General features: G+C 30.9%; 3 protein-coding genes and 1 non-coding gene across 8 annotated transcripts; 3 read left to right on the top strand and 1 right to left on the bottom strand.

Moving 5' to 3' along the window:
- The first annotated feature begins 723 nt into the window (after positions 1 to 723).
- LOC107925284 (U-box domain-containing protein 17) lies at positions 724 to 3,490 on the top strand. The gene is made up of 2 exons (XM_016855933.2): positions 724 to 953; positions 1,160 to 3,490. The coding sequence occupies exon 2, from the start codon at positions 1,179 to 1,181 to the stop codon at positions 3,312 to 3,314; it is 2,136 nt and encodes a 711-aa protein (XP_016711422.2). The 5' UTR covers positions 724 to 953; positions 1,160 to 1,178; the 3' UTR covers positions 3,315 to 3,490.
- A 1,336-nt stretch (positions 3,491 to 4,826) lies between these two features.
- Positions 4,827 to 4,898, top strand: TRNAE-UUC (transfer RNA glutamic acid (anticodon UUC)). The gene has a single exon. It is a non-coding gene; the product is annotated as a tRNA-Glu (tRNA).
- A 455-nt stretch (positions 4,899 to 5,353) lies between these two features.
- On the bottom strand, positions 5,354 to 8,275 carry LOC107925314 (heat stress transcription factor A-4a-like). Of its 4 annotated transcripts, none has more exons than NR_183763.1 (4): positions 8,066 to 8,275; positions 7,043 to 7,609; positions 5,882 to 6,940; positions 5,354 to 5,602 (listed from the first exon to the last, which is right to left on the bottom strand). NR_183763.1 is itself a non-coding variant. In NM_001327250.2 (3 exons), exons 2-3 carry the CDS (start codon positions 7,256 to 7,258, stop codon positions 5,945 to 5,947), a joined length of 1,212 nt encoding a protein of 403 aa, NP_001314179.1. In that variant the 5' UTR covers positions 7,259 to 7,609; positions 8,066 to 8,275; the 3' UTR covers positions 5,686 to 5,944. The 4 variants fall into 4 exon arrangements, 2 of the variants coding, with proteins under 2 accessions (NP_001314179.1, NP_001403262.1); NR_183764.1 differs by having other exon boundaries at positions 7,043 to 7,432; NM_001327250.2 differs by lacking the exon at positions 5,354 to 5,602 and having other exon boundaries at positions 5,686 to 6,940.
- Positions 8,276 to 22,231: 13,956 nt separating this feature from the next.
- Positions 22,232 to 25,252, top strand: LOC121208573 (BES1/BZR1 homolog protein 4). Of its 2 annotated transcripts, XM_041079576.1 has the most exons (3): positions 22,232 to 22,635; positions 24,027 to 24,766; positions 24,849 to 25,252. In XM_041079576.1, the coding sequence occupies exons 1-3, from the start codon at positions 22,420 to 22,422 to the stop codon at positions 24,850 to 24,852; spliced, it is 960 nt and encodes a 319-aa protein (XP_040935510.1). In that variant the 5' UTR covers positions 22,232 to 22,419; the 3' UTR covers positions 24,853 to 25,252. The 2 variants fall into 2 exon arrangements, with proteins under 2 accessions (XP_040935510.1, XP_040935511.1); XM_041079577.1 differs by lacking the exon at positions 24,849 to 25,252 and having other exon boundaries at positions 24,027 to 24,770.
- Positions 25,253 to 25,652: the final 400 nt, after the last annotated feature.

The following is a 25,652-nucleotide window of genomic DNA, read 5'->3' as shown; positions in this document are numbered from 1 at the left end:
ACCAAGGCATTATATTATTTTCAAAGTGGAATACTCCTAGAAAAATTATTTGCTTTCTCAAATTAAAAAAAATTACAATTATCTCATAAAAATTTAGAATTTAGAATTTATATTATTATTTTTAAATTCAAGTCCATTATTTTTTTATTTTTTAGTTACATTACTAAATATATATATATTTTTAAATGTTAAACCCTGAGGCGAAGCCAAAACAATTGTTTAGAAATTTTAATTTTTTATAGTATATATCTTTATAATTTTTAAAAGATTAAATCAAATTTTTATAATTTTAGAGGGATCAAAGTATAATTTTACTTTTTATTAATTTAAAATTTAAAAAAAATTAGAAGGCCTAAATGGTAAAACTAATAAATTTAATAAAAAATTTAATAAAATTGATAATTGGAGTTCAAATTTAAAAATTTGAAAAAAAATCTAAAAATAAAAGTATATATACTAAAATTTAAAAAATTAAAAATAGTTTATAAAAACTTGCAATTATTTCTTTGGGAAATTGGCAAATGCCAACAAACAACAAAACTTAAGAAGAGACAGCAAAGCCCCCCAAAACCATCTAAAAATAAATTGTAACCGGACAAACTGACATCATCACTCTACCCCCCAAGCCCTAAAAAAAGGGCCGACCTTTATAGTTTAACAAAATCTAGTTTTTTTACAAACAAACCAGTAAAAAGGGTAAACACAAAAAAAAAAGCTGTACGCATTTAAGGACCCCCATTGCTTTCTGGGTGAACAATTAATGGACTAAAATATGATTTTTTTCAGTCAAAGCCATACGCCATTTATTTTTCATAGCAAACTGCATTGAATTTTCTTACAGGAAAAAAAAGAAACACGAGCAAGGAAGGAAGAAAAAGAACAAAGCATGAAAGGATCTTAAGAGAAAGGGACAAAACACAGTGTCTTTTTTAATTTTCCTAAACGCGGATTAGGTTCATGTTCTTAAACAAAATCCCCTTCTCATTTTGTACATAAAAATGTTTTTTTTTGGGTTGTGTTAAGAAAAAAAAAACCAAATCTTTGCTGTATTGTTTATGAACATCCTTTGAAGATTTAAATAACAACCCAAGAACTAGAATAAAGCTGAGAATCTTGGGTATTCATTAGATTTTAAAAATTTTCATTTGTTTTGTTGCAGATTCTTGAGTTTATCAACAATGGCATCAGCAGCTATATTCTCTTCTGTAAGGAGGAGAAGGTCGCCGTCTCTAGAGGCTTTCTTGGTTCCTGTTGACTTAACACAAGTGGCTCTTGTCCAAACCTTGGCCGCCTTGTCGTCCGATCTTGTTTCTTGCTTTTCCGACCATGTTTTCTTCTTTCAACGGAGGAATTCTCGGTCTTTGGTCCGAAGGGTGGAAATTTTCCTTGTGGTTTTGACGTATTTGAGGGATTCAAGGTCTGGTTCCTCGTCGAACTTGTCTCCAACAGCCGTATTGTGCTTCAAGGAACTCTATTTGTTGCTGTATAGGTCCAAGATACTACTTGATTATTGCTCTCAATCCAGTAAGTTATGGCTTTTGCTTCAAAGCCATTCAATTTCAGGCCATTTCCATGATTTGAATCAAGAAATTTCTACCCTTTTGGATGTTTTCCCTATAAAAGATTTGAATTTGAGTGATGATATTAAGGAACAAGTAGAGCTTTTGCAGAAACAAGGTAGACAATGCAAATTGTATGTTGATAAAAATGATGAGGTTTTAAGGCTTAAATTCTTTTCATTTCTTGATGAATTTGAGAATGGGAGGATACCAAATCATGTGGAATTGAGGTTGTTTTTTGTGGAGAGACTGGGGATTAAAGATGTTGAAAGTTGTAGGTCTGAAATTGAGTTTTTGGAAGAACAGATTGTTAATCATGAAGGAGATATCGAACCTGCGGCTTCTGTGCTTAATGGATTCATTGCGATTACTAGATATTGTCAGTTTTTGCTATTCGGTTTCGAGGAAGATGAGTTGCGGTTGTGTTTCGAGAATCCGAAGAAACCATGGAAAGGGTTGATTAGTCAGGAGATGGTGCATACGTTTTTGACTATCCCTAAGGACTTTTGTTGTCCTATATCGTTGGATTTGATGAAAGATCCCGTGATAGTTTCAACGGGGCAGACATATGATCGGAGTTCGATAGCTCGGTGGATGGAGGAAGGGCATTGTACTTGTCCAAAGACGGGGCAAATGCTTGATGATACTCGCATTGTTCCTAATCGAGCTTTGAGGAATTTGATCGTGCAGTGGTGTATTGCTCATGGTGTTCCGTATGATCCTACTGAGACCGGTGATGCATCTGCAGAGTCTTTTGCTGTGGCTTTGCCGACCAAAGCAGCGATTGAGGCCAATAGAGCAACAGCAGTGCTTCTTATTCAACAACTAGCAAATGGATCTCAAGGAGCTCAGACAGTAGCTGCTCGTGAAATTCGTTTGCTGGCTAAAACGGGGAAGGAAAACCGTGCTTTTATTGCGGAGGCTGGGGCGATACCGCACTTACGGAAGTTGCTGTCATCCTCAAACCCCGTTGCTCAAGAGAATGCTGTTACTGCAATGCTGAACTTATCTATTTATGCTAAGAACAAAAGTCGAATTATGGACGAGGATGGTTGTCTAGGATCGATTGTTGAAGTCTTGAGACTCGGGCTCACAGTGGAGGCTAGGCAAAATGCTGCAGCAACATTGTTTAGCCTCTCCGCAGTTCACGAGTATAAGAAGAGGATAGCTGATCAGGGAGGAGCTGTTGAAGCCTTGGCAGAGTTGTTGAGAGTAGGGACACCTAGAGGGAAGAAGGATGCCGTGACCGCTTTGTTTAACCTAGCGACTCACGCAGACACTTGTTCGAGAATGATAGAGGCCGGAACTGTTACAGCCCTCGTAGGAGCTTTAGGAAACGAAGGGGTGGCGGAGGAAGTAGCAGGTGCATTAGCCTTAATTGTCAGGCAGCCAATCGGGGCCGAAGCTGTAGGGAAGGAAGAAACAGCAGTCTCAGGACTAATAGCAATGATGCAATGCAGAACACTAAGAGGGAAAGAGAATGCTGTTGCAGCATTGCTCGAGTTTTGCCGCACCGGTGGAGCTACCGCAACCAGAAGAGTGCTCAAGGCCCCTGCAATGGCTAGTTTACTCCAGACACTATTGTTTACCGGTACAAAACGAGCAAGAAGAAAGGCCGCATCACTTGCTAGAGTGTTTCAGAAGTGCGAGAATGCCGCTTCACGTTTCGGAGGATCGGGTGTTGGATATCCATTCGCAAGCAACTCAACTACGAACGACGTGTCGGTGGTACCCATGTCCATTTCAGTGTTGTAATGGCATTGCCTCCTTTTTTGTTGGCAAATATAAAATTACAAATTCTTTCATTGAAAAAAAAAAGTTTATACAACTACTGTTCATTCGGCATGATTTTCATATATGTAATTCCAATGAATTAGAATAACAATGTTATAATAATACTGAAAAAAGAAAGAATACTGTTTACAAGTTCATCACTTTAAGCCACCCGCAATTTACAATATTTTGCTTGTTCTAGTGGTAATTATGATATAAAGGTGGGCAACCATGGCCTTGCTCCATTACATTCTTATTGCTTATACATGTCATCACACATCATTACACAGTTTTGCCATTTGATTTGTTAATGGGTCATTAAGTGGGATTTAGCAACTTGCCAACTTACTTAGAACACCATTGGTGTATCTCCTTAAAAAAAAAAAAATTTATGGCATTGTATCTGTACCTGGATTTAACCCGACCCAGGGACTCAAATATTCTAAGTTGGAATTAATTGCTGATATGAACTACTCATTATAAACATTAGAAGAAAGCTTTGTAAAGCAAACATAAACCACAATCCACACTTATCTTCTTCCTAATAATAATCGCATTAAGATGGAGGGGGGTATGGGACATATACTTACTGATGAATGTAGGGACTTTTCTTTTCACCACATCGAAAAGAAATATATTTGGGTTTTTGTTAATAAAAAGTTCTAGATGACAGGAGCAATGCATTAAATTTATAAACCATAAATATGATTTGTTTATTGGTTTTATATAATTATCAGTTATTGTCAATTTTTATCAGTATATGACCGCAATATGGCAGTCAGTAAGAAAGGACAAAGTTTGAACGTTCGTGTTCCTTCCAATGTCTGACCATTTGCATGCTACAGGATGGGAATGGAAATTGTCTGTTTTTAATAGAAAAAGAAAGGTTAAATTTTACTATTAGGTCCCTGTACTTTATAAAAGTTGTGGATTTATGTCTTTATACTTTAATTCGATCAATTTTAGTTTTTATATTTGTTGAAATTTGAAACTTTAGTCCTTATCCAGATAGTAGTAGTTAAATCCGTTTGGTTAATTCAATTACAATTTACAAGTCTTGTACTATGCATATAGTTGTAGATTTAGTCCATATTCTCCAATTAGACATTCAAAATCCCGTAGTTTTTGAATTTTAAAATTTCAATATTGACACAAATGATAGTTATGAATCTATTAACTTGATTAACAATTTGCCGCATCATATTTTAGAAATAGCGGAATCTAACATAATGGGCCCAAAAATGACCAAATTAAAGTAGAGAGAGTAAATCCACACTTTTGTAAAGTACAGAGACTGATAGTAAAATTTAACCAAAAGGGAAAGTGCTTTGAAGACTACTTTTTTCTTCTTTTGAGTGACGTAAAGAGCCCACAGATTGCAATCGAACTCAGGCTGATATGGAATGAAAATGGGGACCAAATTGGTCATTGCAAGTCATTGTGTTATTTTATTACATTATCAAGTAAACATTTTATTATTAACTAATCATGTCATCCATTGTCGTCCAGTGGTTAGGATATCTGGCTTTCACCCAGGAGACCCGGGTTCAATTCCCGGCAATGGAAATATCTTTTATATTATGTACAATTGCCCTATTTTTTATTTTAATACTACGTGGGCCACAGCCCGATACCAAAAAGAATTTCAACCATAGGCCCGTTTTGAGTTATTTTTATTAATATTAATACATTTTTATAATTAAAATTAACTTTAAAATATTTTTTTAACTATTTAAACCGAGACAAAAAAGTCCTTATCCAAGCCTCGTTCAAGTTGGGTTGAGCCATGACTGCTCTAGTGACATCCTTCGGCTCAGGTGAGCCTCTTCGCAAGAGGTAGACAAAGTAAGTCGTCCCTACAGGAGCCCGGCACTGCCAAGAAAGATGGAAGAGGAGAGGGTGACAGCTGATTGCCAGCGGCCAAGCAAAGAAGATCCAGGGTACTTTTAGACAGTTTCTTTTTAGTTGCTTTCATATATTTAATCTTTACCTAGAAGTTACTTGAGTTGCAAGCATAAAAATACAAGAAAATCGAACTTTTTACTTAAGACACTTAAGTCCATACCATCATAAGCTATATCCATCAAGACATTTTTTCCTAAACCCTCAGCCATACACCCTTCTACTGCAACACAGCAGTTAATTCTACTTTTCCAGCAAAATGGATTGATTTTTTCAGTAATTTCACAACTACGTAACAACACCGTCTACTTCAATCAGGTACATCTGCATTTCCCAACTCGACATAAACACAGCATGTTGTTAATCACCTGTCGGAATACATTTTCAAGACGTTAATGAAGCATGCCTATTGCAACCTTTAGCAGACCCTCACATGATGCAGGCAACAATATAATCATCAAATATTCCATAAAATACAGTAACATGACAACTTTGTAAATACATTAAAATCAGAGTTATTCTAAAAAAAATATGTGAATCTGAACTATATTGAAGCGGTAAAAAAAAACAGCCATGTATACAGCACCTAAAAATAAAATGAACAAGTGAATATTAATGACATGCTTTAGTTTTCAAACCAATCATACCTAAACTTAATACATCTGAAATACTGAGGCACCAAAAGGTGTAAAAAGAATAGTCAACCGATATCACGTTCTCTCCGCAGGAGTAAGATGCCCCATCTGTTCTGCAAGGTTATTTACATTCTTCGTATTCCACCAAAATTTACCATGATCACCGGGTTTGCTTTCGTTCTTACTAGCATCGGAATCTTTTCTTTCTGACTGAACTTCCTGTGTATCGGTTGAACCGGGATTTTCAGTCAAAAATTGTTCCCAAAATATATCATTAACCCCAGTTGTTGCAGGTGCAGTAGTTCCTGCAGTTTGTTCCCTTGCTGTAATAGGCTCAGAAACAACAACGAAAGCAGGCTCAGAGTTCATGTCAATCCCAGGGGATTTAAGTCGAGCATCAATATTAAGCTGTATGCAAGATATTGCTGGGGTATCTACACAACTTGTTGATTCATCCAATTCAAGGTTTGACTCATGTTGAATGTTGGTTTGACCAAAATCGTGTACCGCATTCTCCCAAAACACCATGGATGACTCTAATTGTTCAAATGGCTCCATATTAGACAATGATGTACTATCTACATTTTCTCTAGCAATTAGGGAATTGCCTGTCTGACTATCTTCAATCCCGGCTTCATCATATAAGTAGGCAATTCTAGTCAACCTTCTCTTTCTGTCGTTCGTCTCCAATTGTGGGGTCAGATTTATGGCACCTCCTGGTTTCTGCAAGACACGAGCCACGGAAGACATCATAATTTGTTGCCGCCGTTCCATATCTTGTAAACGCTCCCTCAACAGCCGCATTTGCAACTGAAATCCTTGACGCTCCTGTTCATGCCTCTTTAACTCTAAAGCAAGCAACTCTTTTTCATTCTTAAGTCTCTCGATCTCATCTCTTAAATTCTGTCTCTCTGATTCCGTTAATGAAGATGCTCCTTGACCTAAGTGACTCTGCATGGAATAACTATGAACCGGTTTGCGTCTATGTATGTTTTTCAGAAGATGAGGCTGACCTCTTATAAAATCATCATTCGCAAATTCCCACTGCTCTGGATCAATTTTCCTGAAACCCTGCAAAGTATGGAAATAATTTAATTCAAGCTATAAAAAAATAAAATAAAAATGTGCTCGAGCGATAAATGTCGGAAGGAGACAAAGGAACAAGTGGCTCACATATGTATTAAGCTGTCTGATAAAGCTAGAAAAGTTATTGTGCTTGAAGAATCTTGGAAGTAAATCTCTTGCAAACTCAGGAGGATTCCATACAACGAAACTCTTATCACTTGCACTCCAGGACACGATAGAATCTGTGGAAGGATCATCCACCATCTCATACGTCTTCGCAAGGAAAGGAGGGAGCGAACTTGAGCTGCCCTGAGCATCATCCATACCCAAATTCCACTGTATCTAATCTCAAACACCCTATGTTTGGTTCCCCAACAGTCAAATGTCAACCAACTTCAACAATTTCCTCATAAATCTCAGAACTTAGAAACTAACATCCTCACTCCAACCATCAATCTCGCCCTTATACCGTATGCAGCCGACCGGAGTTTGTCATCCCTTATTAATTAGGATCCATAATTAGTCAAAAGGTTCTAATTCATGATTTGAATCAAAGATCAAACCCTCAATAGCAGTAGCATCAAACACCGAATGTATAAAATAAGCAACAGCTTTGTTGACCACTTAATACCCCAAAATCACAAACCCAGATCAATAAAAGAAAACCCTTTAATCCTGTACAAAACCCAGTCAAATATATAAGCTGTTTCGATGTAATCAGCTAAAAATTTAAATAAATAAAAAAACCCTAATCCAAACCCCTAAATTCTCCAAAATTCAATCAAATAAAACAACTTTGTCCTCCAATCACAAAACTACATATCATTCAAGTTCAGCTTCAAATTTGAAAACAAAACAGAGGTTTCTGTATTCAATAAAAGCAAAATCAAAATGAAAAAACCCATCAGAAAAGAAACTCTCTGATTCTATTATTAGCTGGAAAACTATCGAATATTCAACAAGCCGTTACTAGAGCCACAATCACAACTTTTTTTCTCATTTTTCTTACAAAAGATGAAAAGAAAAGAAAAAAATTACAATAGAAACAACTTGAAGCAAAACCAACAAGAAATGAATTAATAATTAGGTTTTGATGAATGAGTCACGGGCGTTAGTTGAGTTTGTTGTTACCTGAGACAGACTATAGGCCAAAAAAAAAAAAGCGAAGTTGCAGTGAAGATGATGATGATGACCCAGAATTCGAAAACCACAAACAAACAATTCCAAAAAAAAAAAAAAGCCGAATCGTTTTAGAAATCTGAGGGTTTTTTTTTTCTTTTCCCGAGAATATTTGGAGATTCTCGTTTTCTCGTTCCTTGAACCTAGCTATGCTAATTTGTAAGAAAATTTTATTAAATATTAATAATATTAACTAAAATAGTAAAATTGTCGTTGAAATTTTAAAAAATTGGGCATTATTGCTTTAGAATTTGACGTGAACTAGTGAAATTCGCTTTATATATATATATATATATATATTTTTGATAATTTAAAAATATGAAGAAAAAAATATTTTTTACGCTAGAAAAATATAAATAAAATAATAGGGTTGATATGGAAATCTCTAAAAATATATTAGAAAATTGAGGGATTTGATTCCTTGAATTAGAGTGTTGGGATTTTAAGCAATTTTATTCTCCATTTACCTTACAATAGTAATAATTGGGAGGGCTTGTCTTCTTGCTTAGTACTTTTCATTTATTAATTCATTTTCATAAAGAGAATATTTTATTTTCTATCAACATGAAAAAATGTTATAAATATTTTATTAAGCTATTGAAGATAAAAAGTTTGATATATTTTACGGTTTTAATATCCATTAAGAAGAACATAAAATTTATCGCCAATAGATTGATTTGAAGTTGTATCTTGTGTTTTTTATTGACAACTTACTCGATTATTTCAGATTTTAACAAGATTTGAACCTACACCATTTGCAAACAATGCAAAACTTTATCTGTTCAGATGAATCATTTTCTTTCCCGATCACATCATACCCAATATGTTTCTAAATATAAATATCTATCTTATTTGATTTTGAAAAGGTTAAAACATTGTAAGTCTGTATACATATAAGGTAAAATTAAATTTTTAGTCTCTCGAGAAAATTTGGAGTAATTTGATCAGTTAATTTTAAAAGCGAATAATTTATAACAATTAATCATGATGAAATTACTCTCTTTTTAAGAAAAAATAATTTGTTTAATATTGAAATTGAGAGAAAGAATAAAGCATGATAATATTCCCATTGCTCCGTGATTGGCTGTTGAAACTCGAGGAGTGGGCCATGTAACACTTGGTTGACTTTAGGCAAAAGAGTTGGTCCACTAAATCATTTGGAAAGTGGGCCCTACGTTTAGGAAACTATAAATGGGCATTATAAAGTCAACGCTGAGTAAATGGCCCATATGGATCTTTCTTGGGTTCGTCGCTGAATTCATTTCATTGGCCCAAACTATGGCTTAAGTTTAATGCTTCATTAGTTTTATAATTTGAGTCAAAAATTAGACTGCAATTAATTTGTAAGTCAAGTTTATGGTTTTTTATTTTAAATTTTGGATGGATAATTTTTAAAATATTAAAATATTAGAATTTATCAATTTAAAATATCAATCATCGTAATTATATTGTTTGGATAATTAATTATTAGAATTTCGTAAGTTAAAAAATTAATTATCAAATATATTAATAATAAAAAAATATATATAAAAATATGCAAGATATATATTTTGTTTGTAAAAAACTATAAATAGTTTTAATAATATAAGATCTTAAATTATATATTAAAATTTGAGTAAATATATATATATTAAAATCAAATAAAATTTATTTTTTATATTTAATTTTTTTATTCTATAGTAGGAATATATACATTAAATAATTAGGTAAATTGTTAAAATGATCACTTTTGCTTATATCATGTTACGTTAAATTGTTATAACATTTTATTCACTAAACCGTTAATTGTCATTAACGGCAATTAACGATGTAACGGTAAGCTGATGTGGCACATTCAATCATCATTTTAAATAAAATTTTTAAATTAAATTATACAATTGGTTCTTATATTTTGTCGTTTTGAGAAATTTAATTTTTTTAATGTTTTTAACTTTTCCTTTTCTTTTTTTTCATTCTTTTTTGCTTCTCCCTCTGTTTTTCTCCCTTCTCTAACTCTTTTAATGTAGTTTGTTTCTGTTTCCCATTTTTTAAAATTAAAGGGAAAGAAGAAAAGGAAAAAAATAAAAAAAATTTAAAAAAATAAAAGTATAGGGACTAATTTTAACAAATGGAAAACATAGAAAATCTATGTTAAAAGAGATGGAGAATAGAGAAAATAGAAAAAAAAAGAGGAAAAAAAGTTAAAAGAACATAAAAAAATTAAATTGTTCAAAACGAAAAAATATGAAGACCAATTATATAATATAACCTAAATTTTTTGTTTAAAATGATAATTTAACGTGCCACGTTAGCTTACCGTTATACCGTTAACGACAATTAACGGCTTATTGACTAAAATGTTATAACATGTGACATAAACGACTAAAATGTAACATTTTAAACATAAATGACTAAAAGTTAAACTGAAGGGAAGAAAAGAAACCATTTTAATAGTTAACTTTAAAACAAAATTATGATAAATTTTAGAAAACCATGGATTTAAAAGGAAAAAGAATTTTTACAACTTAAATAAAGTAAATTGGGATAAACTCATGATGTAAATTTGAGTTGAATGGATATTAAATTACTAAAAGTAAAAATATAAAATTAAATTTTAAATATAAAAAAATATAAAGACGACATTCATCTGAATTGAATCAATTAAATCGGGATATTAATTTAAATAAAAAAATTTAAATCGATTAAACTATAAACATTTTTAATTTTTAAATAATTTTTAATAATATATTTATTCCAACTATGACATGATCGGTGGTTTTTCTGAAAAGCTTGATAAAGATTTGAAACAAATTGTAAGCAAAAGAAAAACAGGGATGCCAAGTGGGTGGCGGGCATATCGGGCATCACCTGACCCCACCATTGTAAACGGATAATATGATTGAGATGGACCCCACCACATTTCAACAATCACCGTGAGAACCCAAAAAAGAAAAATGTACACTCTCTTATCTCATTCTCTCCCGTAATGGGTGCCCTGCGAAACGGATAATTAATCATAAAAAACTGCTCCAAAGGGAAAGTGGGGGTGGCGGACTCAACGGTACTACTTTCAACTCCATTTATATGCCCTCTTTGGAATCCGCCCCAACATACGTTTTATTTTTTAAAAATGTTATTGGATTTGTATTTTAAATACAGATTTATCTTTAAATTCGCTTTTTTTTGAAAAACAGAAAAAATTACAATTTAAAAACTTTTGTCTGCTAAAAAATACAGAAAAAATTATAATTTAAATACAGCTTTGTCTTGTTGGATAGCTATAATTACCACATTAGGAGGTACTTCAAATATTTGGAAGTAAGTCTGCTAAAAAAATTAATCATTACCAATTGGTCTACAATTAAGATATATTATCTAGGTATACACTTGATTTTCTATTGTCCTTTAGATTACAAAAATCATTTAATTCTTCTAAGTAAAGTAATACCAGAGTCCACAGTTTCTTCTATGGACAAGACCCTGACCATTTCGAGATTATCAATTTGAATATTGACTCTCTTGTACTCTTTATTTAATAAAATGAGAATTCTATCAAGAATACCCCAAAGTTTTGCCTCTAAAAGTGAGTATCTACCTAGGTAATGCATGAATCCCAAAATTTAATTACCATCCCGATCATGAACCACTCCACTCGCTGAGGTATTTCTGAAGGCTTTAGCCATTGTTCCATCAGAAAATAAATGCACCCAAACATATGAAAAGTGATGATAAATCTTTGAAGAGGTTGAACTAGCCTTGGTCCCAATTAAAAGAGATATTTGTTGAGGGTTATTTTATTATTTAGAGGGAAATTTATGAAGTGTTATTTATTAAAAGTTAATATATCCCTGTAACAGGTTCGATATAAAATTTAAAATGTTAATGTTTGATATTATTTTTTATTTTATCTTTTAATTTTATTTTGATTTTATTAACAGTCAAGGGGATTCATAAAGTGAAAATAATTTAATTTACTCCTGATATAATTTTGGATTAATTTCTGAACCAATAAGTTTACTACCACTTGTCTCTCAATACTATTACTATTAGCCGAAATAGAAGAACAATCCAAAGCAAAAAAATGCCAAAATAAACGAGGGAAGATTGTCCCACATTTTATAATCTGTATAAGATAAAAAAGGACATCGGTTTAAATTTGAGTTAAATTTAAATTTTAGTCACAGTATAAATAAACTGAATGTAAATAAATAAAATAATTACTATGCCGGGAAAAAATTATTATTTTAAAAGTAAATTCATCTTGATCAATGTAATCGTGTAGTGGACGTTGCCCTCAATGTTAACACACAATTTCAATATTCATACACCAAAAATAAAAAAAAATAAAAAAAAGGTGGAACACAATTGGTATTACTCTTCTCAAAAGTATAAAGAAAAGTAGACTCAAAACTTGGTCAAAAATTTAACCGGAATTTTTTTTTTTTGAACAGAAAACAGACGAGTTAAAAAAGGCAAAGAAAAATTGTTGTTTGCTTCTTGTTGTGAAAAAATGAGAAGAATGAGTTGTTATTTATCAGGTTTTCTAAATGGATAAAATGGTAAAATAACAATGCCAATTTTCGAAAATTGAGGATTTTCTTTAACCGAAAATATTCAGTAATAACCAGAAGATTTTCTATAACTGAAAAAATATATTGAAAAACAAATAAAAATATTTTTAAAATAAAACACGGACTAGGCCAAGTGACAACAACACGTATTGAGTCTTTAACCCCAATTTACTCCATAAAAATAAGAGACGGTACTGTATTTAAATCCCCTTTTTCTCAATTATTTACATCACATTACCAACAAAATCAAATTAAGTTGTAATACGAATCGTTATACTCCTACTTGTATTATAATTATTTCTTTTGCTTTAGAAGCATTTAGATTTTAGACCACTACCATTAAACAACCTCGTATATCATTAACGAAAATTCTATATTAAAAAAATAATAATAACACTTATCCATTCAAATTCTCGAAAAACATCCGTTCAAATGTATTAAAAATAAAAAATAATTATAAATGTAATCTCTTTGCTTATAAAAAAAATATATAGTTGAACAGTAACTAAGAAACTATCCCGCTACATAAAATTAAGAAGCATGAGAGGGACAGAGAATCAACATACACAAACACGTGGTACCGAATGTTTGCATGAAATCCGACTCAATGAACGGTAAAAGTGTTACTCGTCATTTGGGTTTCAATCGCGTTAATTATATTTATTGTTCGGATTTTTTTTATTGTAATTTTAAAAAAATCAATTTAATAATTATGACAAGTTTAATAACATAATACATCAATAATCGATATAATTTAATCATAATAGCACAAACAAAAAATAATAAATCTAGATAATTTTTTTTAGTAAAAGCCCTCTTCAAAGTAAATGATAAAGACAATGTGATTTTAAAAATCTATTAAAAAAATTTACTATAATCAAAATTTTATTACAAAATTATAAGTAAATCAGTATACAATTGAGACATGACTATTATCAAATAATTTCAAACAAATTTTAAGAGAAAAATTAAAAATATTGTTAAAAAAGACTGACTTTAAAAACCAAAAACCTGAAACGACAGTATTCCAAACTAAAATGGGACTACACAGACCGTAGATTTTTTAGTCTACTAACTACTGTAATCAGCTCCAACGGATATCAAACGGAGCTCGGATGGAAAAAAATACAAAGGGCCTGTTCTTTGTGTTTAAAAAAATATTTTGACTCTAAAAATATTTTTGAAAAAAAAGTTATGCAGAATAAATTGTTTTTAGCTAAAATTTTTGGCTTTTCAGAAATATTTTTCTCTCCTAAAAGTACTTTTAGTGGTTAATTATTTTTTCACCCCTTCAATAACATAATATTTTTCTTTTTTTTCTTGGTGCTTAATTATAAAGATGTTAAAATCATTAATTAAAAATAAAAAATATTTTTTAAAATACTAATTACAAGTATTTAATAGTTATATTTAAATATTTAAAATATAATTTATATATATTCTAATTAAATTTTATAAGTAATTAATATTTATTACTTAAAAACATTTAAAATTTATATTTCATATATTAAAATATTAACAACAAGTTATAATAATTTTTTATATTCTTACTAAAATATAATTATATTAACTAATTTAAATTTTATTTAAATACATATTTGTTATCTAATAATAACATATCTAAAATAAATATTTTATTTCTTAAAAATATTTTTTAATAACAATATTAAATATTTAAATTTTAAACTAAACTCTTCAAAAATACCCCTCAAAAATACTTTTCTACAGTAATTTTCGAAAAATATTATCAAACTAGCCCTCTATGTAAATAAACTGTTTTCTCCTTTTTATTCTTTATCTTGCAGGTTGCAGCACACAAGCTCCTCTTTTTCAACACCCCACAACTATATATATGTAGGGTACACATAGAAGTGGGCTCCCACGTAGTGGGACCACCCACTGCCCAACACTGACAATGTGACGGTCAGTCAACTCAGCCAGTTCTTCGCATGCTACAGGGCCCCACCGCATATAGTCCCTAATGACCAACCGATACATTAGCTACTAGACGATCCCAATTATTTTCACTTTCTTTTCTTCTTTTTCTGAAAGGATTTTTCACTTTCTTTAATAATAAGAAAATTGAAGACACTATTTTTTTTCCAAAATTCATTCAATTAAATAAAATCAGAGAAAAAATATTAATAAATACTTATAGATTATGAATAATAAACTTTATTAACACAACAAAGGTTTTAGCTTCAGTATCAATATAATATCATGACACGTTAATATTTGATTTTATTATAATTCAAGCATGACATATCTAGAATAATTGCAAGTATTTAATACGATAAAAAAACCAGCCCTGAATAGCTCAAAGCGATAAGCCAAAATGAACAAAAGAGTCGAGCATTCACCACATTAGAGAGAATGATAACAAAACCATCACTACAATCACTTGTAAAACTAATCTTACATGCATAAGCAACACTAAAAAGTATACTATAACAGCAGATAAAAACTTCAAAAACTGAAAATTTATTAAACAATGAAAAAATAAACAAAAAAAACATAAAACTTAAGACAACATGAGTTCAAATCGACTTGTGAAATCATTTACTATTATAAAATACTATCAAAATAGAAACAAATTAAGAAATTAATGAACAGCCACCCACTTTCCAAGAAAAACTACTAGTGGTCGGTGGAGTTTTAGTGAACGGTAGACGTTGTCATCTCTCCCTTACAACTTTTGAAGACAACAAAGATACTCACAAAATAAATCTGTAAAGAAAGAGATAAAACATGTGGAGTGAATGAGAAGAAGAAATAAATAAATGGTTGGTGAAAGGGGAAAAAAGCGAGTGATGCTAGCCCGAAAGCTAGCACCGCTGCTAGACAAAAATGGCTTGGGAAAAAAAGAGTTAATATCAATATTTTTAAAACCAGATTGATGTCGAATTGATCAAATTATCGATTTTTAGTTTAACCAATTTGTCTAATTTAATTAAACAAAATCATTTAAAATAAAAATATTAAAAAATAAAGAATACCAATTCAACTGTCAATTAATCGGCTTAAAATTAATCAATTTGATTTTGAAAACAATGATTACAATACACTTACATGTTGGTGAATAAATTTACGTATAAAACGTATTTATAAAAATTTGATATATATATATAAAGCCTTCAGTTAAAATAGTAAATTTGGGTTATTAAAAAAATAGTAAATTTGATACATTGAAACTTTTGCTATTTTAAGTTCAAAATATATGTTGTGTGTATTCTTAAGAATTTTTTATAAAGAGATAAAAAAGACATAAATATTATCATTATAATCGTAATCTATTTTTTATGTAGAAGTTGCTCACCTTATCCTTTAATTATGAAGTTGGGATTTGAACCTCGCTCATAATAATGGAACATATTTCATGGTCAGTCGTTTACCTGTTTGGAGAGTACCCACGACATAGGAATCAATCACTGTTACTAACAGTGAACACCCTAATTTCGACTATCATTTTAATATCTTGTTTTGTAAAAATAATAGTTTTTTGATAATTTGATGATTAAGTTGGAACTCAAATAATTTGTGATACAATTTCAATCAAACACATAAATAATAAGTAAATATTAATTAAAATTTCCTTATTTTATACTATATTTATTTTGAAACATAATATTTACATTTCAATTTGTTACAATTTGATTTGTTTATTATTGTTAATTTTTAATTAAGGTATTTCTAAATCGGTATAGCTCGTACTTGTTAAAACTTTCTGTTTTGGTAGTAAATTGGAACAAAATAATGCCTAGAAGTACTCATAACTCTTTCTCAACCCATAAATAGGAGAATAATGCGCTTCGGCGCACTCAAACCCACGTTCTCTTGCACTGACAATAATACTCATACTAATTAAACTAAAATTCTGGAGACATTAATTGTAACAGCCCGTTTTTAGGATTAACTGGAACAGTGGTTTTGGGGTCACCAAATCCGACGAGTAGGTTTGTAAATATTATATTTAATATTTACGAGTTAATTGTGATTTTTAAAAATATTTTTGATATTGTGATATTTGTTTTATAAGTGATTTATTAAGTTCAAGTGGTATGACCCTAAGGTCAAGTGGGTTTAGGAAATGAGGTATCGGGACCTCATTTCTATAAATCAAGTCGTAAATATTTTTATAAATATTTACAAAGTGGCAAAAAGATGGTATTAAAGTTTCGTTGAAAAATTTTATCGTTTCGATAGTTAATTAAGCAAAAAGGACTAAATCGCTTAAAATACAAAAAGTTACATTCTAATTGTTTAAGTGTTTATTTTCCATGTTTTACTAAAGTAGAAGTCCCTATTTATCAATTAAACCATTACTTTATGATAGTGGAGATTGGTGGTTTGGCATATATGAAATTATGTATTATTATAAAGGACAAAAAGGTAAATGGAATATTAAAATGTATTCAATAAAAATAAATAAAGTAACAACCCAATTTGGACCTTAATTGGAACGGTGGTTTCGGGACCATGAATCCGAGTTAAAATAATATTTAAATATCATTTTCTATGTTTAAAATGTGTGAAGTTGCTTTTGTGAAAGTTTCGTTTAAAAATTTTAGTGTTTGGAGGTCGATTGATGAAAAAATGATTTAATCGCGTAAAATGGAAAATTTAAGGGTTAATGTATAAGGGCCAAATTATGATTGTTTTTATATTATGGAATATTAAGGTTGCAATTTGGCCATAAATAGGAATTGGTGGCCGACCAATATGCATGGATTAATGACTTGAATTGTTTGTTATATTTTATGGCATTATGGTATACTTTAATATATGTTAATATATTATATTTAATAAAAGATGAAAGTGTTCATCTTTCTTTTATTTTTATTTGGCCGAAACTAAGAGAAAGAAAAGAAAGTTTCAGCTTTGATATTTTCGGTCCTTGCATGTTCAATTAGGTAAGTGATTTGAGTTTGGTTTTTGTTAATTTTTACACTTTTGAGATAGTTGCTTTGAATACTATAAAGCCCATGCTTGAAATTTTGAAATTGATGATATATTCATGAAGTGTCATTGTTAATAGTTTGATAAAATTTACGTTTGATGTGAGAAAATAAAATAAATGTGTTAGATTAACATTTTGGTATTGGGATTTTTGGTAATTTTGAGCATTTAGGGTTAAATTGAAAAAAAAATACTAAATTGAAGGACTAGATTGTGAAATTAGTGAAATGGGAGGATTTATATAAGCTTAGTGAACATTCGGCCCTAGCATTGTATATACAAATTCTTCATATTTTGTGTTTTGAGAAAATTGGATTAAATTGTAAAAGTGCATAATATTAGGGGTAAATTGGTAAATTGCTCAATTATGTGTATTTATACCTAAATGAAGGAAATTCTATTTGAATGAGATTAATTTCGAAATTTTTAGATCAAGAACCAAAAAGATCGGACGTGGATCGGGGAAAATAAAAAAATCGTTGAGTAGTCGAATTCAACTGTCCGTCGAAATCCGAGGTAAGTCGTTAAGCAAATATTTATTGTTGGTTTAAATAAATATAATTTATATATTTGTGTGAGCCGAGTTGAAATATATAAAATCTTGGTGTTGTCGAATGCAAATAGAAATAATAAATATGAAAATTTCACTAAGCATGCGAGTTTGGTTAATGAGCACTAAGTGTGCGAGTTTGATTATCGAGCACTAAGTGTGCGAAGGAAAATATTAAGCACTAAGTGTGCGATTTCATGGCTTTTCTAGTTAAACAATAGTCACTAAGTGTGCGAATACAACGGGTGAAGGAAAATGATCAGACGATCTAATTATCAAATGCAAGAGTAGTAGTGTAATATTTATGTTTGTAATAATGCAGGTACGTAATCAAACCTTTGTGGTTGATATTATTGAACTTGAAATTATATGGTGGGTAGTTATAAATATAATATGTATGATAGATTTGGAAAAATGAGAGATGGATGAGTTGAAAAGTATAAAATAAAATAAATAATAATAATAATAATAAAATGATATGATATGATATATATATAATAATGTTTGATTATTTATTTTATATATGAGTGAACATTCGACTAGGTATTGAATGGTAAGATGGGAAGTGTTAAGTAATTATTATTATTATTTTTAGAGTTTATTATATTCGAACATGTTAGGTATTAAACTTGACTGATTGATATATATTGGTAGTCAAGTTTGGTTGAATATGTGATTTTAGTAGCAGGACTTGGTTACTCAAATTGAGTTTTTAATGTCTTTTAAATTGTTTAAATCGCTTATAACTTACTAAGCTAAAATAGCTTACTTTGAGAATGTGTTTACTTGTCTTAATTTTATAGATTTTGGACATTGTTACGTGCTCGGGATCATCAGTGAAGCTCATCACACTATCGTCTATATTTTGGTACTCTTGAAAGCTTAAGTTTAAACTTATGGCATGTATAAGCTATTCTATCTTTTGAATCCAATATGAATGAGAAGCTATTTAAGTCACGCGAAAATGACTTAGTTATTATATGTTATGCTTAGTTTAAAATCTTCTTAGTTAGATGTTTTGATATGTTTGGTTTGATGGTTTAGTTGCGATTTTAATCCATTTGATAAATATAGATTATAATTTGCATAATTGATATATATATATATATATATATATGTTCGGCTATAGGGTGTTAATTAATAGAACATATATACTTTTAAATTTGCGCATATGTCATTGTTGATATATGAATCGATTGAGTTATATCAAGTTATTATGATATTTGGATGTATTAATATGCTATTATAGGATGTGAATTATTCTTAAGATATAATTGGTGTTTTAATTATGCGGTTATACTCTACAAATGATAGATGATATGGAAATTAATACACTAGTGGTTGGTATGTGTTCCTAAAATTAGTTATATTAAAATGGTCAAATGCTTATGGCTTTGTAATTAGCAAATAGACATGTTTGGTTTTTAAATGAACTGCCAAGTATGTTTTATTTTATTTTTCTTTATAATATCAAATTTTAATGCTGTACATGATTTGAATAGTAAGCTATGTGGAATGTTTTATTTGGTTAAGTAATACTTGTAAATAATTATGAAGTCAAAGTTTAATATTTGATTTGAATTAGTTTGAACTTGGGGATTATAATTCGTGCATACAGTGTGATTAATAATTTATTATATCTTATTTTACGAATAAGATCTATAGAATTATGTGAATGTACGAATACTATGTTTTTCTTCGATAATACCTCGTAACCCCGTCGGCGACGGACGTGAGTTAGGGGTGTTACATTAATTTTAAATATAAAATACTAACATAATTAGAAATTTTAGTTAGTTAGTAAATGGTGGATGATAATTAACTTTCGTTAATTTTAAAAAGTTTTCCTTAGTATAGATTTATATTATATGTACTTATATAATAAATAAAATTAAATTGACACTGTAAAAATAAATTTTATATATTTACTTGTAACTTAAATGTATATTAATAAGGTATAATGATTGATTTAATTTTCTAATTTTAAAAAATATATATATTTTAGTTATTTATTTATTTATTTTTATCTATTTAGTTTTTAAACTTGCATGGTTTGTTTAATAACTTCAAAATGGATGAAAAAAAAATCTTAAGTTTAAAATAAATTAGTTAATTGGTTACATGGCATACACATAAATGCCACATCTGCAAAGTTAGACCGATGTTAACATTTTCATCCATATTAAGGTGATTTGATAAAAATGCAAGTTTAAGTATTAAAAGAGGCAAAAAATTAAATGGTTAGCTATTATTCTTTTTTTTTTTGCAAAGTTAGAGGGATCCACTTATATCTGTGTAAAACTTAAGTTTAACGTTCATGGAGATCATGCATGTCAAGTTATACCGATGTAAGTGAATACCTCCCCTAACAATATAATTTACCAAATAAAAAAACACATTGCTATTACTGTTATTTATGAGTAGATACAACTTATTATTTTATAATATTTTTTATGAGATGGGTAAGTTTTTAAGGCTTCAACATGAGATTAAATGTTAATTGACATCTTATCACTAGCTGGTTGGTTAGCATAGTACTTATATATTTTTAATTTGTGCTGAACTTATTAATTTAATTAATTTAATGAATTAATTAGACATCGATTTAATTAAAGACGGCAAAAAATATTATGATAATATTTATATTTCAGTAATTTTATTATTTATATTAAATAACTTAAAATACAACTTTTAAATAGATATTAAAATGAATGAGTGGTTAAGAGATTAATTTAAAACTCAATCCTTGCTGTTGAGTATATATAATTTTAGGGGTAAAGTTATGATTTTTTTGGAAGTTGAGGGTTAACTTGTATATATATTTATAGCTTTTAAAAGGATTAAATTAAAATTATATCATTTTTCAAAGGATCAAACTATAATTTTGCTACGTATTATTTTAAAAATTTATAGATTTTGAAGGAGTTAAAACATAATTGTTCCATTCTTGGGGGAGCTAGGGTATTGCTTGCCACATAGATTTGTCTATGGGTTGGGTAGCCCGTTAGTTCTGACCCAACTTGCATCAAGTTTGGACAATACTTTTATATTCTGAGTCGACCCGACCTGGCTTGAATTTAATTTAAATAATAAAAATGGTTAACGATGTTAAATTATGTCAAAATAAAGTGTATTAAACTAATAGAGATTAAAATCGAAATTTAACACATTATATTCCAAACATGCTTTAGTTTTTTTAAAGGGATAAATACTAAAATTATACATAAAGTTTGATACAAATCGTAATGTTGTATATCAACTTTAATTTGGCCCATTTACATACATCAAGCTTTATTTTTTTTAAAAATTTTTACGTTTCACTAACTTCATTATTTATGTAGCACAAATTTCCGTTAAATCACGTGTAAATTTTGATATGACATTTTGTTAGGTTAAAAAAATTATTTTAATTGAGATTAAAAAAATGGATTTGGAAATAAAAAACCATTTTTGAAGTGTTTTTATTTTTAACCTAAAAAAATACCATGTCAGTAATTCACACATGATTTAATGAAAAATTGTGTCGCATAGACAATGAAATAATATGAAAATTGAACTAAATTAAAATTTGATATATGCAAATGTACTAAATTAAAATTAATGAGTAATATTATAAAATTAATTAAAATTTATATATAATTTTGATATTTATTTTTTTAAAAGGTATATTGAGTTTTTTTTAATTATTGGGATAATTATCCAAACTCTCGACAACTTTAAATTTATTGATATTAGAATAAAAGAAGGAAAATATATTATAATTATTTATTTAATATTTGACTATAATTAATTTTTAGTACAACTTATACTTCTGTTTTTATGGAAAGTACAACTACATATTTCCTACTAGAATTAAAATGAAAATAAAACATAACATAAACAGCCAATTGACCGAAAAATATCTCAAGTTGAAAATACAAAAATACACGTGTTGCCCACGTGATCCTGGGTAAATCATTTCTATTGCATATAATAAGTGGCTCTCTTGTAATTTTAACTAACATTCATGCCCAATTACACTCCTCCCTTATAGCTCACACTTTTCCTCCATTTAATAGCACTTCCATCTCCAAAAAAAACCAAAACGAAAAAAGAACACTGGAAATAATAATATTAAAAAGACCGCCAAATCCTTTTGTGTTTTTTTTTTCTTTTTTCATCTCTTCGTTTGTTTCTCGAGAAAATATACACTTCCGGGTTCCGTGAAGTTAATCGAGTTGCCGGCGCTGCTTTGAGGAAGGTATTGAAGCATGACGTCAGGGACGAGAATGCCGACGTGGAAGGAGAGGGAGAACAACAAGCGGAGAGAAAGGAGGAGGAGGGCGATCGCGGCGAAGATCTTCGCGGGGTTGCGAATGTACGGAAACTACAAGCTACCGAAGCACTGCGACAACAACGAGGTCTTGAAAGCACTCTGCAACGAAGCCGGTTGGACCGTCGAAGAAGACGGCACCACTTACAGAAAGGTAAACAAATCAAATTCCAGAACCATTCAACTTTTTTTTTTTTACATGCGATTATGCGTATGTTAGTATAAAGGTAGCGAATTGTGATAGAATACGCCGTGGTGTAGCAAGTTGTCTGTTAAAACTGTGATGGTGTCGGTTAAGAAAAAGTGAAAGCACAAAGCACGAAGGTTTATCAAAGATTCGTTTTTTCTCTGTTGATGTTACTGTTTCGGCTTCGGTAAGACAAAAGGACGAAGAAGATTTGTCCAGGCAGCTTTAACCAGAACTTGTTTGTTAGTAAGACGATAATGCCCTTCGTCGATCATCAAAAGAATTGCCGGTGTTTTATTCTTTTGCTTTCTACTGTAGCATTTCAGGCAAGGGTAATTTTGACATTTAGAGGACACTATGCATCTCCTAGATTGAAGTTTTGCAGCTTGCTTTAATGCAGCTAATAATGATAAAAAAAATGCTTTTCTATTTCTCTTTTTCTTCTCAAAGGTAAGGTCACTTTGGTCATTCTCTTTCACGTTTATTATATGCATTCCCGGGATTATTGGCTTTGCGTGCTGCAATGCTTTTTAATGAGTTTTATGAGAAAATGAAGGAGAAAAAAAAGGTGATCCTTGGATTCCTCTTTTTGTGACGAGATTTCAAAAGCGTGTAGGGATAGGGTTTTAATTAATTAAGCTTGTAATAAAACATGTTAGAATAGTTAGCGTGTTAGCATGGTGTGCTTGTGTTGTGTTAACATATCCTATCCAAGTAAGTCTAACGCCATTGTCTTTGACAATAGTTTTCTCTTTAAATCAAAGTTTTTGTCGGGTTGTAATGACCATGTTGTCCCATCATGCTTTTTTTTTTTCATCAGAAATGGTCTATAGACAAAGATGTCGCATGTGATGTTTGGCAAAATGAAGACTGGTAGTTAGATTCTCTTTAGAAAAATGATTTATGTTCATAATCAATCATTGCTTGTTCTTTTCTAGTCGTTGTTATTAGAGCCAGGTGGTTGAGACAAAGTTAGTCATTGTAGATGGTGTGAACTTAGGGACTTGAAGATTAGCATGAGCAACGATTTGGGGTGTTTTTCTTATCCAAAAAACAATTTGGTTTTTTTTTCGGTAATATGACTTCACGTTGTCATGGTGGCTTGTGTGTTAGCTACTATGTGTATGAAATGAATTTGCTCATACTTAAAGATAGGGGATACCAATGGTGAGGTCCATATTCTATGCAATCAGCTTCTTGCAAGAACTGTGTTCATGGATCCATGAAAATTTTCACCTATGATCATTGGGGATGAGAAAGTAGGGAAAGGGTCTTTAGAGAAATGTGTATTTTGTTATTTTTGCTCCGACGTGTAGAGCTGTTTCAGTGATTTTGTGTTGGTTTTTCCATTTCTGCAGGGATGTAAACCAGTGGATCGTATGGACATAATGGGAGGTTCTGCATCAGCTAGTCCATGCTCATCATATCACCCAAGCCCTGGTTCATCTTCCTTCCCAAGTCCAGCCTCATCCCATTACACGGCCAATGCCAATGGCAATGCTGATGCCAATTCCCTAATCCCTTGGCTCAAAAACCTTTCTTCTGGTTCATCTTCAGCTTCATCCAAGCTCGCTCACCATCTCTTCATCGCAGGTGGTTCCATAAGTGCTCCTGTCACTCCACCACTTAGCTCTCCAACTTCCAGAACTCCTCGAACCAGAAGTGATTGGGATGAAATGAATGCTGGCCCAACTTGCACGGGGAAGCGCTTTTCTTACCTGCCTGCATCCACTCCACCAAGTCCAAGCCGTCAGGTTTTTCCTGATCCAGGTTGGCTTTCCAGACTTGAAATACCCCAAAGTGGGCCAACATCTCCTACGTTTAGCCTTGTCTCCCGAAACCCGTTTGGATTTAAAGACGAGGCCTTATCACGAGGAGGTTCACGAATGTGGACTCCAGGGCAGAGTGGCACATGCTCACCCGCCTTTCCTGCAGGCGTTGATCAAACATCAGATGTTCCCATGTCTGATGCTATTGCTGCCGAGTTTGCCTTTGGCAGTAACATGACAGGGTTAGTGAAGCCTTGGGAAGGAGAAAAGATCCACGAGGAATGTGTAGCTGATGATCTCGAACTTACACTTGGAAATTCAAAAACCAGGTAATTCGGGATCAATCCATGCATTTTTCATAATCCTTCATAGGCTTCTTCAGTTGTCTAATAAACTCGTTTTGACGAACAGATAGAGCTCCAGAAAGAGAATGAGCATCACATCAAGCAAACACTGTCAGAAAGAGGGCGAGAATATAATTTCCCATGGGACTTCTTTAAAGCTTCGTCATTTAGATCGGAAGTTGAAAATTTTCAAATCAAAATCTAAGATTTCTATGTTTCGGTCGGGCAACAATTTTTCGAGTTAGTACGATGACTAGAAGAGGCACCTATTCCAATCTCCAACCCCATTAATCACTTTTCAAGCAAAAGAGAATAGCTCTAATTCCTATGACTTTGCCTCTATTAAGTGCATGCACTTCATTCCTCTATATTTCATATTCCGTCTTCTCCAAGTTAGCAAACAGCATCAACAATGGTACTGGCTGATTTGTATGATTGTGGCTTTCTGATTGAAAAAAGTGGTTTTTTGAATGTCTGAATTCTTACATATTTGCTTATGAAATGACCTTTTTTCCTTTTTATTCCCATGGAGTTTGAATATAGAATATATATAATGAACAATGATGATAGCAAGCAATGCAATCATTTCCCATATCCGTTTGATAGGGTAAAAGAAAATTGGAAAACAGTGGCAAACGTGGAAATGAATGATTACCAGTTCAAATACTTGCATGTTTACAACACTAAGGACGATATAATTTAACAGTATGGGGGCAATCAAAGCCAAGATCAATTGATCATATGATGATGTTTTGAGAAAAACAAAAAATGGTGTCATGGTCCATGAAGAGCAGCACTCCATCATTTCCTTTATGTTTCTGCCTCTTTTTACACACTGCATTTGCGTTGATCAAATCAGTAATGTCAAGAC

This window comes from Gossypium hirsutum, chromosome A10 (genome assembly GCF_007990345.1).
Source record: "Gossypium hirsutum isolate 1008001.06 chromosome A10, Gossypium_hirsutum_v2.1, whole genome shotgun sequence".
Taxonomy (NCBI): domain Eukaryota; kingdom Viridiplantae; phylum Streptophyta; class Magnoliopsida; order Malvales; family Malvaceae; genus Gossypium; species Gossypium hirsutum.
This window is presented reverse-complemented; position numbering and strand designations above follow the sequence as displayed.